The following is a 15,806-nucleotide window of genomic DNA, read 5'->3' as shown; positions in this document are numbered from 1 at the left end:
TGATTCATTGGAACGTCTCCATCTCCCCCAACAGGCTTTTGGCCCCTGAAGACAGGAACTGTGCTCCAACTTCCTGCTCCTACTGCAGAACACACCACAGAAACTCTGTTAATGCAATAGAAAAACAAGACGACTGAGAAAAATAGTGCCAAGTGCTTGAGACCTGGGTCTTCTACTTCCAAACAAAATGTATTTGTCAATTGTATAACCAGCAAGATTTCTGCAATGGGCTTGTGTTAAAACCGGAACACCTCCTTAAGCAGACGTATTTTTGAACATTCCTTCGGTGGTAGGATACTCGTAGCCCAGGTTAACATAAAGAAAGCAGCTAACAGGTGACTATGCTGACACATGGGCACCAATTGGAGAAAATAAATGCAGTAAGACATAGCCAAAGCCTCCAGTGTCTGCAGAGAGGGTCTGTAGCTGACCTTCGGGGCTGCCGTCTCCAGGACAGCAATTCCACCTTACAACACAAACAGTGGGGGTTTTCCTAAATTGCTATCTGGAGTCATTTATTAAAAAGTAAGTAAATTCTGAAACACTAGGTATGTAATTAGCTCAAAATGTTTCAAATGAGAACTTTGAGCTACAATGTTTCTTTAAAACCAGGTATATCCTTTTCAGTAACAAATCAAGTTTAAAAATAAAAATGTATCAAGTTATTTCTGTAATTTAATTTCATATAATTGCTGCTTCCTCTCTTTCTCTACTGAAGTTTTTCTTTTTAACTATATAAAATGGACTATCAAGCAACACAAATTGACTGATACAAATCAAGGGGATCAGAAGTGAAAGAACAAAGCCACTCATAAAAATGTGCTGTCAAAAATCAGTTGTAAATTACTAATCTAAAAAGCTAACCTCAGTCAGGGCTATCAATGAATCACTTTATTGCTGTAATCAATCCTCCTGGACAGTGAAACAACACCCTAAAGACACGTGCAGCTCTGGACGGGCACTGCCTGCGGCTGGTTCCAAGGAGCGTCCGCAGGGCCGGCTGGGATACAGAGAGCATGCGCCAGAAAATGACACCCTACAAGGTAATTAATCATTTATTATTTGAGCTTTCCTTGTATTAAATTGTACTTGTGTCAAGAGACTCTGCTCTAATATATGTGTATCAGGTGACAGGAAACTGCCTGTGATCTGACACAGGGCCTCTCTGAACCGTTCTAGGGCTCGCTAATAGTTATCAACCTTACATAGCGCAGCTGCCCAGAAGCTCTGGGAGGCAACTGTTATCCATCAGGGGGAAGGAAGGCGAGGAGCCTAAACAGGCGAGTACCAACAGGGATGAAAAAGCACATCCTACAAAGGTAGGGGCTTCAATCCTTTCATCGTAGTGCCTTGAATAAGAATATGGGAAAATCGTAAGTCCATAATGTGTGAGCCTGCGTGTGCTGTAAAATAAAGCTCTAACCGTCTTGCTTCCCTAACACTAGCCCAGGTACCTCGTCTAAGATGAGGCATAGAACTCTAAGAAGCCAAGTAAACCATTTGAACTAACGTAATAATTACTTACATAGTCCATTAAAGTTATTTTCCTACAGCCAGTTCAAAACTTTAATAGCAGGAGTCAAACAAAGGAAAGCCTGCCCCGGATGACAACTCTTCTCTAACTTCCTTTGTACTTAAAGAACTCCACATTTTAATACACTGTGGCCAAGACTTAAAGAAAACTAGGGATGCCCCTCCTGACACATATTATGTTACAGGTCCACGACAGCTTATCTGTAATCCTGAAGACTAAAACAGCCTGAAAATGGAAGCTTTATTCACAAATGTCTGGCAGACTCTTGGCGGCAAAACAAATTCATCACACTGGGTGTGAAAATCTCAGGCTTTGCTACAAGTCGTTAGTGTCTGATTACAGGGTGGTGCCCGATCTCACAGGCACAGCCGCACCATTTTACCTTTCTTAAAATCCAATTTTTCTGAGTCCTGCAAACTCACCTGGCCCCACGGTCTGAGCAAGGCTTTGGACCCTCACTCTGTGCACATTTACAGGAAATTGAGCCTGGCTTCCACTGTGTCTGAAGGTTACCTTGGAGAACTTTACCCTAAATTCAAAACCGCATTTAAACAGCACCTAAATTCTGAATAACCTAGGTCATAGGAAGCAAATATACAAAAAGTGGAAACGTATACTAAAAAAATGAGAAGACCCAAAAGCTGTGGGGGATGCACTTTTTACTTGTAATAGATACTGGCCTTACAAAAAATCTTGAGAACACTGACATTTCAGACATTTTAACTAAAAGCAGGTGAAAGAGGTAGGTAGGGTTTTTTGTGCATGATTACCTAGAACTTCAGAATAAAGTAAGGCCCTGGAGTTCTGATTGTGTGTGCTGTATCCTAGTTCATTAAGAGTTTTTCCACACAACCCACAACGTCAGGGTTGTGTCTCAGACCAAAATAATTCCACCCCGAGAAGAACTGGCCAAAAGGGGCAAACAAACCAAGCGTCACTATAATTATTATTACTATTATCTTGGACTGCCCTAAAGGGGAAAATTCCACAACACCTCACACCTTCACTATTCCAAATCTACTATCAATCCATTTGACCAGACAGGAAAAACCCAAACCCCAAAAGCTTTTACCTTGTATCAGTAGGTACCACAATGAAACGCGTTCATTCTAAATCATGTCTGTGCACTTCTCCCTCCGTGTCTATGATGCATACTTGTCTGGAACCCAAGCAGCTAATTACTATTTTCTACAAAGCCCACGAGAACAAAGATGCAAGCCTGCTATTAAAGGGAGAACTGGGACCCACGGATCTGAACTTCCACTGAACGCAAACGAAGGCAGCAGCAACTTCATACAAACCAATCGTTTTAACAAAATAACCCACATCGTCTTTGATGTTTTAACAGCATGTAGGAAGGGATGGAAGAATGCTTGGAGTCGAAACACCAGGCCTTCTCAAGTAGGTATTCAAAGGCAGGTTAAAACACAAGATGTGTACAGCAAGCTAGACGAATGCAGGCAGGCCCAGCAACAGATAACTTTATACTACATCCTCACTAACAAAAAAAAGCTCAGATTTTAACACTACTGCACATGCAACTGCTTCATTCCAAATATTCTCTATCACAGTCTGAGGCTCATTAGAAGCATATTAGAACATGACATCATTTGTCTTCAGTTTACCTTAGAAATGCTTCAGCAAGGGCACTGGTTTCTTTTGCATGGTTTTAATATACACCCTAGGCTGTCAGTTGACAGGTGAAGCCCACTAGGGAGGAAGACCCTCCCCAGAGGCGCTGAGTTGGCAGTTAATCTCTAATCAAAAGTCTATGCAGCCATGCTCCAAGTACCTTAATATCTAAGGGCAGCAGAGTTTGAGTAATTAGCATAAAGGATGTTACTAATGATGGTGCAACGCACGGGACAACATCTTTAGGCGTCCCCCCTCCAACCCCCCATGAGTAGGGTGTAACAATCTGGCCCCACCGCCCATCCCAGCCTCCTCCCTTCAGAGTATTGCTCCAGCATGTGGAGAGACGGGATCTGTGTTTCCCCGTTTCCGGAGGATTCTGACCCCCAAACGGTGTCAGAAGGTTACTAGATCCTTGCAAGGGAATATTATCACGTCTGCCCCTGGAATCTTTCCTGCAGGGCCCCTGTTGGAAGGCATCAGAGGACAGAGAACTGGGATTTCAGAACAGACTGCGGGGCTGCGATTTTCCTGGCTGTATGCTAGCAGACATTACTAGGAGACAGGATGCTGTCCCAGACTTGCTCTCCTAAGACACCAGTTGGCAGGGAGACTGTGGGGAGAGAGGCCAACATCCCTGACCACTGGGATGAACTCTTTTTACCAGGAGCGCAATAGCGAGAGCAAGGCCACATCACGCAGTTATAGCACAGACGGTAGTGCCCACAGGACGACCAGGGCTCGGGGGTGAAGGAAGAAATTAAGAGGAAAGCTGCTGCTCCCGGCCAAGCTGCACCACCTGGGCGGCACCTTCATGGGCCAAGGCCGGGCTCCCTGCGGCAGCCCACAGGTATCACGGCCAACAAGCGCGCAGGGAGCTCAGGGCCGGCTCGTGGAGAAGGCTGCGCCAGAGCCTGCGGGAGAGAGGCGCCACTGGGCAAGGTGCTCTCTCCGCAGACAGCCTCACCGTGGCTGAGAAGGCAGACCCACAAAGGTGCCACCAAACACAGCTAGAAGCAGGGGCGGTCAAGAACTTACAGACCGCCGCAGTCTTACTGGGGGAAAAAATCGCAGTACCCGAGTCCACATCCGGCGTGGCCGCTCGCCGGCTGGTGACTTGCGGGGACAAGTACCCTAGCTGCCTCCAAGTTCCAGCGTGCTCTCCCGAGCAGGCCCGTAGCGGAGCCCCCGCAGCACCCCCCTTCCCTCCCCTCCCCGGCCGCGCTGCCCACCTCTGCGCGGGGACCCGTCGATGCTCTCGGCGCTGGACGAGTGCGCGTCGGCCGGGGCCCGCCGCAGGCTGCTGAAGTAGCCGCGCGGCCGCGACCCGGCGCCGCTCCGGAGGGAAGGGCCGCCGCCGGGCGCGCCATCCCTGCGCGCGAAGATGCCACTGAAAAAGCGCAGCAGCCGGTGCTCCGAGGCCGCGCCGGGGCCAGCGGCCGCGGCCCGCGCGCGCTCCAGCCGCTGCAGGTCGCTGTTGTCCAGTGTGCGGTTCTTGCTCTTGCTGCGCTCCCAGCGCTCCAGGTCCGAGAGCGCATCATTCTTGCTGAGCACCTCACCCACGTCCAGGGTGTTGCGCTTCTCTGAAGAGGGCTGCGCGGCAGCCGCGGGCTCCAGGGTGGCCCCGGGGGCGGCTGCAGTCTCGCCGGCCGCAACCTCCTCGCATGGCGCCCAGGCCAGGCTCCCGGAGCTGCTGTGGCGCCTCCTGCGGCCGAGGGCCCGGCCCTGCGGCGCCTCGGGCCCGCTCCAGTGCCTGAAGCTGAGACTTCGCCGCAGGGGCGCGGCCCGAGCTCCCTCCACGTCGGGGCTGCAGGGCGCAGGCGAGCCGGGCCCCTCCTCCATGGCTGGGGGGCTACCGGCTAGGTCCGCAGGTCCGTGGCCGCGTGCGCACGGCCGGAGCCGCCCGAGCTCCAGCTGCCCGGTGCTGCGGGTACGGAAGGTGCGGAAGTCCCAGGCGCGCGGCCGGCAGCCCTCCGGGTCCTCAGCGCCCGCCGCCTCCTCGGCCTCCTCCACGAGCCGCCCGGGCGCGTCTGGGGAGCGCGCAGGCCGGGGTCTCCGAGCCGGGCGCGAGTCGGGGCCGCCGGGGCCCGGCGCGGTCAGCTGCTCCTTCCTGACCATGGTTACGGAGATGCGGTAGACTGTCTTCCTGGGGGGCGTCCCGCGCGGCATCGCGTCCGCCGGCGGAGACGCGGGCTCCCCGCTGCCGTCCAGCAGGTACATGTCGTCCGGGGCCGCGGCCGCCGCGCCGCCCGCCGGGGCCCCACCGCATCCAGCTGGGGCCGCGCGGTCGGGGCGGTCGCCCGGCGAGGCGGGGAGAGCGGGCGCGCCGGGAGAGGGCCCACGCCCCCCGCTCGCCGCGAGAACCGCGCTCAGGCTGCAAGGACGGCGCCCCTGGGGCCCGCCCGCCCGTGCGCCGCGCGGCCCGAGTGCGGGTGTCCCGGCCCGGGGCGCCGAGCCATGGGCCGGTGGGCGGAGCGGCGGGCGGTCAAGCGCGGGGACGGTCTCGCCGGCAGGTGCGGCCGCGGCGCGCAGGGCCCGGGGCGGGCGGCGGCGCCCGCGGCTTCATTGTCTACGGCGCGGAGCCCGCTCGCATCCCCGGGCCTTCTTCGCACAGTTCGCCGGCCCCGCAGCCTCCACCCCTCCCTGGGCCCGGGACGCGCGGGCAGCTGCACCGGGCGGGCGGCTGTTTAAAATGGAAACGCGCGCCGGGCGGGGGCCGACGTGCAGGGACCGCGGGCCGCGCGCCCAGCCCGGCCGCCGAGTCCCGGGAGCGCGGCGGCGGCGGCGGCGGCAGCGGCGGGAGCGCGGCCCGGCGGGCAGGCCGAAGCGCCGGAGTGGATCGCCGGCGCCGGACCGGAGCCTCCGGGCGGGCCTGGCTCCCTGCCTCAACCCTAACCCTACACCAACACTCCCTAGCTTGGCTTGCGAAAACATAAAGTAAGGGACCTCTCTCACCTACTCCGGGTTTATATGAAGCATCTCTCCTAACCATGGCGCTTTGAAGAGGCGACTCAAACAACTTGTTAAAGAAGAAAGATACCTTAAGCAGTGTTACCCGCTAACTTCACACCCCTGGAGAAGAGAAGAAACGTCGAGGATAGCAACTTCCCCGCGACGGCAGGGGCTGTGCACACCACTGCTCTCCAAGTGAAGGACCATGTAGTTTCACCCCTAAGATAACATTTTAGGAGTAGTATCTTCCAAATGCGTGGGGCAAGGCTCCTGACAGACAGCACTTGCGACCCAGGATAGCAGGCAGGAGAAAGACGACTGGCCAGTCCGAGGCGGGCGTGTGCACTTCTCAGACACCCAGACACCTCAGTGCTTACACCTGTAAAGTGGGGATGAAGAGAGCAGTACCCAGACCCCAAGCCTTCCTGTGAGGACTAAATTAGCTGATACACTCTGTGCCACGCATTCTGTGTAGGCACTATTCACCGTTAATATGTGATGTTCTCTTCCATCCGATTCCCCCCTCCTCACTCTTATAGATACTGGTTCTTGATATTATCTGATGCAGCACCATACACACACATAGTTGATCCACATATCAGTTCTTCCTGATGTCCTGAACACAGATGTTTCAGTTTGCTGGTTTACGTTTCAGAAGAAAAATATCATAAATACACTGTCCAGTAATCAACTCAGATGCTTCTTACACAGTCTTCTCTGGGCCTGGGAATTCCCAAAACTCCTCAGGAGGCTGTTTCTGCGGAAAGTGCTGGTGGCCGGGCGTGACTCTGGGATTCGACGGCTGTAGCAAGTGCTGGTCTCCCCTTCTTTAATGTTCTAACAAGTAATTATGGGGCACCTATTGTGTTCATGGCAGTGAAAAGGTTATAAAGATGAATCATGAGGTCTCTTATGAAGGAGGTTATAGCCTAGGACAGCTGGATCCTATCTCACAGTGAAATTAAATATCCAGCTTTAATGAGATAAATCAGAAAGGCTGCTAGTTGATTCTGTTTTACTTTTAAAAAGATACATTAGAGCATAGAGGAATTTTAAGGAAGGGAAAATACTCTGTATGATACCATAAGGATGGATACAGGTTATACGTTTGTCCAAACCCACAGAATGTCCAACACCAACAGTGAACTCTGATGTAAACTGTATGGCTTTGGGGGATAATGATGTGTCAGTGTGGGATCATCAGTTCTAACAAACGTAGCACTCTGATGGGGATGTTGCTGGGGGAGAATCTGCATGTGTGGAGACGGGGGGCGGGGGGGGGGAGTGGTAAATGGGAATTCTTTGTACTTTCTGTTCAATACTGCTGTGAACCTAAAACTGCTCTAAGAAATAAAGTCTATTAAAAGAAATACTTTAAAACACATGAGACCATGTTCAGTGGCTCTACCTGGACAACATGACTGGCACCATCATAGGGTGACAAGCTCCGTCCACCTGTTCATGGCACTCAAGGGTTCAAGACCCAGGCCTGGAACATGTCCTCACTGCAAAGGTGGGGAACTCCAGGACAGATCAGTCTCACCTTTTGAGTTTCAATAAAAATCCCTCTTGAATAAGAGCTAAGACCCACCAACTGCTAGAGAAGAAGACGGGCAGTAATCATCCATCAGAATGAGGTTTCTAGAGCCCACCAGGATAGGGAGATGCAGAGGCTCAGAGAGGGTAGGTGCTTTCCCCAAGGCTACACAGCTCATCGCTGAGAGCTGACCCTGGGGTCGTGGGGTGACACTGCCTGTGCCCATTCCTGTGCTATAATGTCATTTCTTTTGTCTTAGTAAGCATCAGCATTTGCTTTGTTGGCAACGAAGAGGGAGAGAAACGTGACTATTATTGGATTTGACATGAACTGAACACAAATATATCAACATCTTAGCAAGTTTTCATTTACTGACTTTTTTATTTGTTCATCAAATACAGTGGACACCTACAGCAACACTACACAGTGAGAGGGCAGGGTCTCTGTCCTCAAATTCACACATGTGTGAAAAACGCTGCAGTTTTCAAGGCTAAGTGACTTAGCATGAAAAGACAGGGAATAAAAGGATGGATGGCGATGCAGAGCCCAGCACTGTGTGTCTAAGGGCTGAGCACCACTAAGATTCAGCAGAAGTCTAAAATTTTACAGCTGCAGCCACAAAGACTTGAAGGTCAACCGGGCTTGTAAGCAGAGAGGCAGGGATCTCTGCTAGGGGCAATGGTGGGACCAGAGCCCACGGCTCCTGACTTAGCCTGGGGTCCATTGTCACTATCTGAGACCATGGCGACTTTCAAATAGTGAGATGAACTTTAATATGAAGTTAGTTGGCCCATAATCAAGATATATAAATACATCTTGTTATCTGAGGCATTCATAGAACCCAAGGTAAAAAAATAAAATAGCATTCCTTGAGAGCTCCAATAGTGAGCTGTTAGTGCCTTCCCATTGTTGCAGGGTTCCTTAAATCCAGCCCACGTTTTGCACTTTGCCGTAGAAGGATACAGGCTGCAGAGTAGAAGATTCCATTTGATCCACCTTAGATGACACTGAATCTTAGATGACACTAAAGGAGGGAACCTCTTAGCCACAGCCTGGTACATTCACTATCTTTTAGTGCTTTCCTGCCTCACAAGGAAGCACTTACTTTCCACACCGTTCCGAATGACAGCACATTAGGCCTGACTGTCTAGGTGGAAAAACCTGGGCGAGTTAGCTCTCCCCACCCCCCTGCAAACATGGGCTCTTCCGATGCAAAGAAGCAGGGGCTCAGCCACAACCTGTCACTCCAACATCTAAATCCCCTTTCACACAGCCGGGCCTGCCTTTTAAAAATAAATATCATCATACTCTATATGTTCAGGTGGCATTATGCTTCTATTCCTGTTGCTTGTCAGACTGATGATCCCTCTGGACAATCCTCTCCTGAATTTTTCCACGCCTTCGAGTCTATCACCATTTTGGCTTAAAAAAAAAAACAAAAAAAAACAAAGTCTGCAGATCTCCCGGCTACATCAAAACCAAACAGCAGGCAGCAAGCACAGCCTCAGCGGTGCAGAGACGCCAATGCTGGAGAGGGAAGGAAGGCAGGGGGGCGTCCAGGAAAGGGGGACAGCCCTACCTGTGCCCCCATTCATCACCCTCAGCAGATGGCTTCGCTCTCCCAGTTCCAAGTTTATGAGATCCTTCGGCCACCCTCCCACGATTCCCTGTCCTGGTCCGTTTCTAGTTGCCTATCACTTAAACCTCCTCCATGAGAATATTATTTTACAAGTGTTACTAGAGCTGATAAACCTTATTTAAAGGAAATCTCTGGTAGTTAGCAAAGACAGCTACTACACAAGCTGACTTCCCAAAGAACAGGACTTGCCCGCTGGTAATCAGGTTTACAGTATCTTAGCAGAACCATGTCTGCAGGCCACAGAAACTGGCCAGCCACTGACTTTGCTCTGGCCTCTGCATGTATGCCTCAGCAGTCAGCAACAAAGCCCTCCTCCCATTCATGGGACACTGGAAAGGCTATTTTCCGGCAGCAGGTTGACTGGCAGATACATATAAGAAGCAAAAAGAAAGACATTTATGTTTTACTAACAATATCATGTTTTACCTCTGGCATGAGACTGTAGTAAGATCATCACAGGAGAACTGGTTTCTGATCTTAGATCTTCCATGACATCCAGCTTCTGCAGACTGATGACTCTGCAATCAACCCTGCCTGGGCTGAACTCATTCGAAGACCATTTTTCTCATTTTATAAGCCAATGGCTGAAAGTGGAACTGTAAGAGAGATGAGGACTTCACCCTGGTCCTCCAGTCACAGGAGGAGGAGTGTGCTTGGTCCCTGGGGCAAGGACATTCTGATCAGCAGGAAGAAAGACCACGGGAGGTCCTCTGAGCACCTACATCCTGCCTGTGTGTGTGTTTCCTTAAGGACCACCAACCAAACCATGGGATCATGGGACGACACAGACACCGTAAGGCCACCCCTGTGCTCCACACACTTCCCAGTTTCAACAAGGGAACCCTGTAGTGTGACCTCCATGGGCATCTCTAGCATACGCTAGACCTAGATGGAGAGTGAGAATAACAGGCCAGGGACTACTTATCAAAACCGAATTTGGTTTGACCTTAGAAGAAGGGGTTTCTTCAGTTCCTGTCCAAAGGCATCTTCAGGTCTGAGAATCAGGCAGTTTTGGAGGAGGCCAGGCAGCTGGGTGCCTCTGCAGGGGGTCGGGGGCAGGGCAGAGGAGTGGGAGACCCACCCTAGTGGCACCAGGAGTCCAGCTCAGTATCCCGCCAGCAAAAGGTTTCTCTGGGCAGCCTTCCCACGGATTCCTCAATGACAGACAAGCACAAGATGCTGACGGTCCGCAAACACACCTGTGTGGGCAGCAGTATGGGGGCTCAAATTTGACTTGCAGGGGGTTTTCTCTGCCATGCAAATCAGGAGTGTTGACCTCGACACTCGGTGGACCTCCAAGATTTCAGCAAGAGGCCCACCTGTGCTCTTCTGTCATCCAGCAGGTAGACGGCAGGGTGAACTTGTCAACCATGCCCAGAGCACCCTGCTCAGTGATGCGGGAGCTGTGGGGGGAAGGTAGGGATGGACAGTGTCATAAACAGCCACACCCAGAAGAAGGTGTTACATGTTTAAGAAAAAGGCAGGTAAGGGGAAGGCAGAAAATGATGATTTCCAGCTGAAACACTCAAAAAAAGGCTTCAATTAGGGAGATGGTATTTGGCCTTCATCCAGAGCAGGGTGTCTCAACCTCAGCACCACGGACATTCTGGGCTGGATCATTCTTTGTTGGGGGGCGGTCCTGGGCATTGTGGGAAGCTCAGCAGCATCCCTGGCCTCCGGCCACTAGATGCCAGTGGCACCTCACCTCCTAGTCATGACAACCAAAAGTGAGTGCAAATATTGCCACATGTCTCCTGGGGACAAAATGGCACCAGTGAAGAGCCACTCCTCCAAAGAGCCAGGCAGGACTCTCGTGTGGAAATGGGATAAGTGGCTTCTACATTTTCCCAACTTGTCATTGCACCGTTTATTAATGCAACCATTCCTCGAATTCCTGCCTCTGAATATCTTAATGAAAAGCTCCAGAAAGTCTCTCCATAAAGAGAGAAGTGATTCTTTCCAGTTATCCTGCCCCAAAGAGGAAGAAGAGCAATAGTTATAGATGAGGCCACCATAGGTCCTCATTCTGTGATGGACCTATGTCATTGCTTACAATTAGTTTAGATGAATAAGTATCATGGATTTGATTAAAATGCTAGAAAGGGAAATACTTAAGTTTTGTCAGCATTATGTGAAATCTGAAGCAACGCTGTATTAGCTTTAATTAGAAAATATCCTAAGCAAAGTGAGTGAAGGCTCTGACCCATGGGCCCCCTGTGGGGAGACAGATAGAAACAGCGCTGGCCAGGTCTGGACACGAGCACCAGAGAGCACGTGTGACCTCAGCCAAGCTCACTGGCTTGCCCTCCAGGGAGCTCCACCATGAGAACTTACAGGGACCTGTGCACAGGCAGGACTGGACGGGCCAGTGGACCCAGGGCTGGAGCTGCCTTATCAAACTGTCCCCTCCTTGTTCTCCTGCACTAGGTCAGGGTGACATCACTCCATCCTCTGCGAACAGGAACAGCTGTTGAAACTTCAGCAAACTAGGGCTGAAAGAGACCTTAACCCAACCCCCAGCCCGGAGCTCTTTCCCCGCCAGTCGGGTCCAGTGAGCCAACAGAAAGCATCTAACACCAAGCTGAAACTTCAGATGCACTGAAGGAGGCCAATGAGAAGAAGTCTTGATTTTAAGATGTATCAAGAAGTGTCAGTGTGAGTAGATTCTCATTCCCAAACAAAGGAAACTATCAGAAATTTCTTGGTGGTCTTTCTTGCTAAGCGTCAGGCAGAGGAGACCTAAGATAAAACTGAAACCAAATCTATTGACCCCGCTTTGGGGAAACAAATGCAAACACGACTTGGTGTGACAAGCAAGGCAGCTCCGGTTTCCCATCACTCTAGAGGGGCTGGAGGCTGGTCCAGCCAGAGCTCCCCGCAAGGAGGCTCCCCCCACCATAGAGGCTCCCCGTTTCTTCCATCCAGTCTTCTGCTCTCTGCAGAGATTAAGCAGAGGAATCAGAAGGATTTACTCAAGGGCAGCACACACTCTGCACCTGTTCCTCAGACAGCTGCAGCGAAGCTCTGGAATCTTTATGGAGAAAACCCAAGACATGCCTACCAAGGACCTACTCTCCCCAGTCCTCGAGGGCACTCGGGGCTGGGCCTATCTAGTAACACTTTCCTCTGCAGGATCCACAGGAAGCGATTCTTCCAATAACCACATCTGCACAGCCGTCCTCCTGCAGACATCACCATCAAAACACAGGGAAGGGTCTGACACAGACCCTCCTAACAGACTCCCAGCATGCCCCGTCACAGCACAGCCACCTAAACACACTGACAACATCTGGGTGTTTACCGAGCTTGTCTTTAGAGCCAGTGACCCGCACGAGAAAAGCCTACTTTAACAGGGTTATCACTTCTGCATTCAGTTCGGGAACTGGCTGCCGAGATATCTGGAAATCTTTTAACTGTGCCCAGGGGACTTGAAGGTTTGATATATTTTTCTCTAAATGTCGAAAACATGACTAAGACGCCTGTTCAAAGCCCAAACACACCACCCCCATCAGCAGTGGGAGACACGTGACCACCCTCCTGCCTTTATGAGCCAACGTGCCACCAGCTCGGCGTTCCTCAGGCAGGGAGGATAAACACACCATGGAGGCTTGTGGCAGCAGCCGTCCCCCTTGGTAGTTACAATTTGCATTACAGCTCTGGGGAAGGAAGAGAAGTGGGTCATGGGGACCAGTTCTGACACAGTAAAATGGAAAGAAATGTTTGTGTCTTCACATCTGCTGGCCATGCACCAGCCATCAGCAACCAGAGAGCAAAGAGCAGGGCAAAGGTGTTCCTATAGCAGGAAAGATGCTGGGGTGGGGGATGCAGAGTTCATCTGGACTCGGGCAGCTACTGAGCTGCCTCACCTACTTATGATGTTGCACTATGCTTGCCTCCTTTAAAAAATCACCACCAACTCCAGAATCTTCCACAAAGGAAGTGGGGAAATGACCATGCGGAGGGATGATAAATAAAACTGCCAAGGCCAAACAATTTACAGTACTCAAATCTTTACTGATTCTCCTCTCCAACGTCATCTCTGTCCCCAGGGGGGTTGCTGAAGACGGTGATCTGGTTGGTTACGTCCTAACACAAAACCTTCCAAATTTGGAAAAGGAGGTTAATGGTACTTAAGCTACGCAGTTCTGGGCACTCCTGTGGGTGGATCAAAGGCAGCCTGGAAAGCTTCTGACTGCAAAGTCCTCTCACCATCGAAGTCATTACTAGTTGGCTTGGCGGCGAGTGGATACACAGGGCTAGGATTCACACGCCATCCTCCTGGGTCCCTTCTGTCACTCCAACCCAGAGGAGGAGACTGGAGGAGTTCGGTGTCCGGGTGGAGAACAGGCCACACCCCCCTCCTCCAGCCAGTGGTGTTTTCCTTCACTGCCTTCCCAGGGCCTCCTCCCACGGCCACGCCTTTGACTTACCCGGGACTAATGCCACCTACAATCTTGGCCTCCCACAGCCCATTCTCTGCCCACAACCTTCCATGCTGGCTGTCCTTTCTTTCCAGAACTTCCCCCACAGCTGTTGGGAGGCTCATTTTAGGCATCTTTTCCTTCCCACTCCTTCTCATCCTCCTCTAGCCAGCAAAGGCCGAGGGACATCCAGGCTGTCCACTCCAGCCACCACTCTGCCTGCCCCCGACGCCTCTAAGACCCTGCGTGGGCTCGCCCCAAAGGTGGGTCTGTCACCACTGATTGCCCCGAGGAACTCAAAGTTGGGTTCTGAAGCATTAAACTGTTTAAGAGCTGCAGTCACCAACCTCCCTGAACCAGACCAAGCCCCACCACGAGAACAACGCCCCTGACCTTTGCCTCATTTGTAATGCTAAGAGCTCCTCTCTGGGAGGAGCTTAGGCCTTATTACCAACACCTGCAGTGTAGGCAGAAGCAAGTTTTCCAGCTGAGCCTGCACAAGCGAATGCCCACCTCTCCCTTTTGAATATTCATTCCCCATCGGAAATAAAAGGCCCCTGCTTCCCTTTGTTTGGGGACCCCACGACTTTGGCAATGATTCCACGTGGCCCCCTATTTGCTGCAAATAAGTTCTATTTTGTGAGCCAACTACTTCTGGTCGGGAGTCTGATTTTAGCTTTGCCAGGAGGTGAACCCACTTGGTTCCTTCAGTAGCAGGTCCATCCAAACTCCAGCCGACTGGACCAGTCCTCCTCAAAATGTGTCCAGGGACCAGCAGCCTCAGCATCAGCTGGGAACTCGGCCCCCAGCCCAAGCCCGCACATGTCTAGGAAATTCTTGTGCAAGCTCAAGTGATGGGGGCACCAAGGCTCCATCTCGGAGACCCACTGCAGATGCTCACACAACTGCGGGGCTGGGCGCCGGCAGCCTGTAGGCCCTCACTGCAGCCCTGTGCCCCCACTTTCCCATTCCAACTACCCAAGCTTGCTGACTTCCCTGAAAAGATGGCGGCACCAGGCCTTCTGAGGAAGACCTCAGGCCACGCCTTCAGAGCTGCCTCACTCTCAGCCTCCGGACCACACCCATCTCTCCTGGTCAGGGTTGGCAAATGGACCCTGTACCATCAATCACCATCATCTCCTCTCCTGCTACCACAGGAAACACTCAATTATCTCCCATTTAATAAAAAAACAGAAACAAAAGGCTCTCCTCCCAGCAGCCCTCAACAAAAGACTCTCCTCCATCTGCATGCCCTCCGGCCCTCTACCCCCCTTGTCCACACTCCTCAAGAGTCCACTCTCCCTCCTCCCTTTATTTCCCATCCTCTTCATCGCTCCCTGGATCCCAGAGCAAGTGGATCCCAGTTGCCCCACTCTCAGGAAACCATCCTTGCTGCTGTAATCAGGATTTCAGGGCACAATTCGGCTCCGAGACTCCCCATCACCTGCAGAATAAAATGCCCCCTCCTTAACTGGCATTCCAGGCCCGGACAGCCCCCAGCTGCCCCTGCTGCACAGGTGACCAGGATGATGCAAACCCCGGTGAGACTTCAGGAAAGCAACTGTGAGTCTCTGAGTGCGGCTTCCCTTCCACAGTAAGGCAATACTAACTAGGCAGATGTGACGATCACATGCAATGATGTAGAGGAAGTATTTGCCCAAGTGCTTAGAATAAGTGTGTCATCTGCTGTATCCCGAGCTTCATTGCGACACATCAAACTCCCTTCTGGTCTTGATCATGCCATTCCCAGTCTCACCATTCTGGGGCCAGAAGGATCAGCTAAATCCTACTCATCTCTAGGGCCTGGGCTCAGGAGTCCCCCCCTCCCTTACCTGTGCACACCTGGGCTCACCCCTTGTCAGTATCAATCACCCTGCTCTGACCAGACACTTGCCATTTAAACCACCTCCCCCTAGAAGACCAGGGTCCTTGACACAGGGCCAGCAACTTTATCTCTAAACCCCAGCCCTTATCAGTGTTCTGCCTGATGGTTAACTTCATCAATCCTGGTGGCTGACCCAAGATCAATTCTGGAGGCAGCAGTAGTGCCTCCATCGTGGTACAAATACCAGCAGAGGTCAGCTGACTTGC

At 51.9% G+C, this 15,806-nt stretch overlaps 1 protein-coding gene across 17 annotated transcripts in view; it reads right to left on the bottom strand.

The window, feature by feature from the left end:
* The window catches only part of AGAP1 (ArfGAP with GTPase domain, ankyrin repeat and PH domain 1), a 559,287-nt gene that overhangs the window by 396,155 nt on the left and 147,326 nt on the right, over nucleotides 1–15,806 (bottom strand). For 5 of the 17 annotated variants that reach the window (XM_070618653.1, XM_070618658.1, XM_070618652.1 and 2 more), the window contains exon 1: nucleotides 4,399–5,516. The exons of 6 other annotated variants lie outside the window; for them this stretch is intronic. In XM_070618653.1, the coding sequence (XP_070474754.1) occupies nucleotides 4,399–5,386 (988 nt within the window). In that variant the 5' untranslated portion in view covers nucleotides 5,387–5,516. Of the gene's footprint in view, nucleotides 1–4,398; nucleotides 5,518–15,806 lie in introns of those variants that run through there. 6 more of the 17 variants (XM_070618656.1, XM_070618659.1, XM_070618655.1 and 3 more) reach the window with 2 other exon arrangements.

The sequence above is a fragment of the Equus przewalskii genome, chromosome 5, assembly GCF_037783145.1.
Source record: "Equus przewalskii isolate Varuska chromosome 5, EquPr2, whole genome shotgun sequence".
In the NCBI taxonomy this organism is placed as follows: Eukaryota; Metazoa; Chordata; class Mammalia; order Perissodactyla; family Equidae; genus Equus; species Equus przewalskii.
The sequence above is the reverse complement of the archived record's forward strand: the minus strand, read 5'-3'. Positions and strand labels throughout refer to the sequence as shown.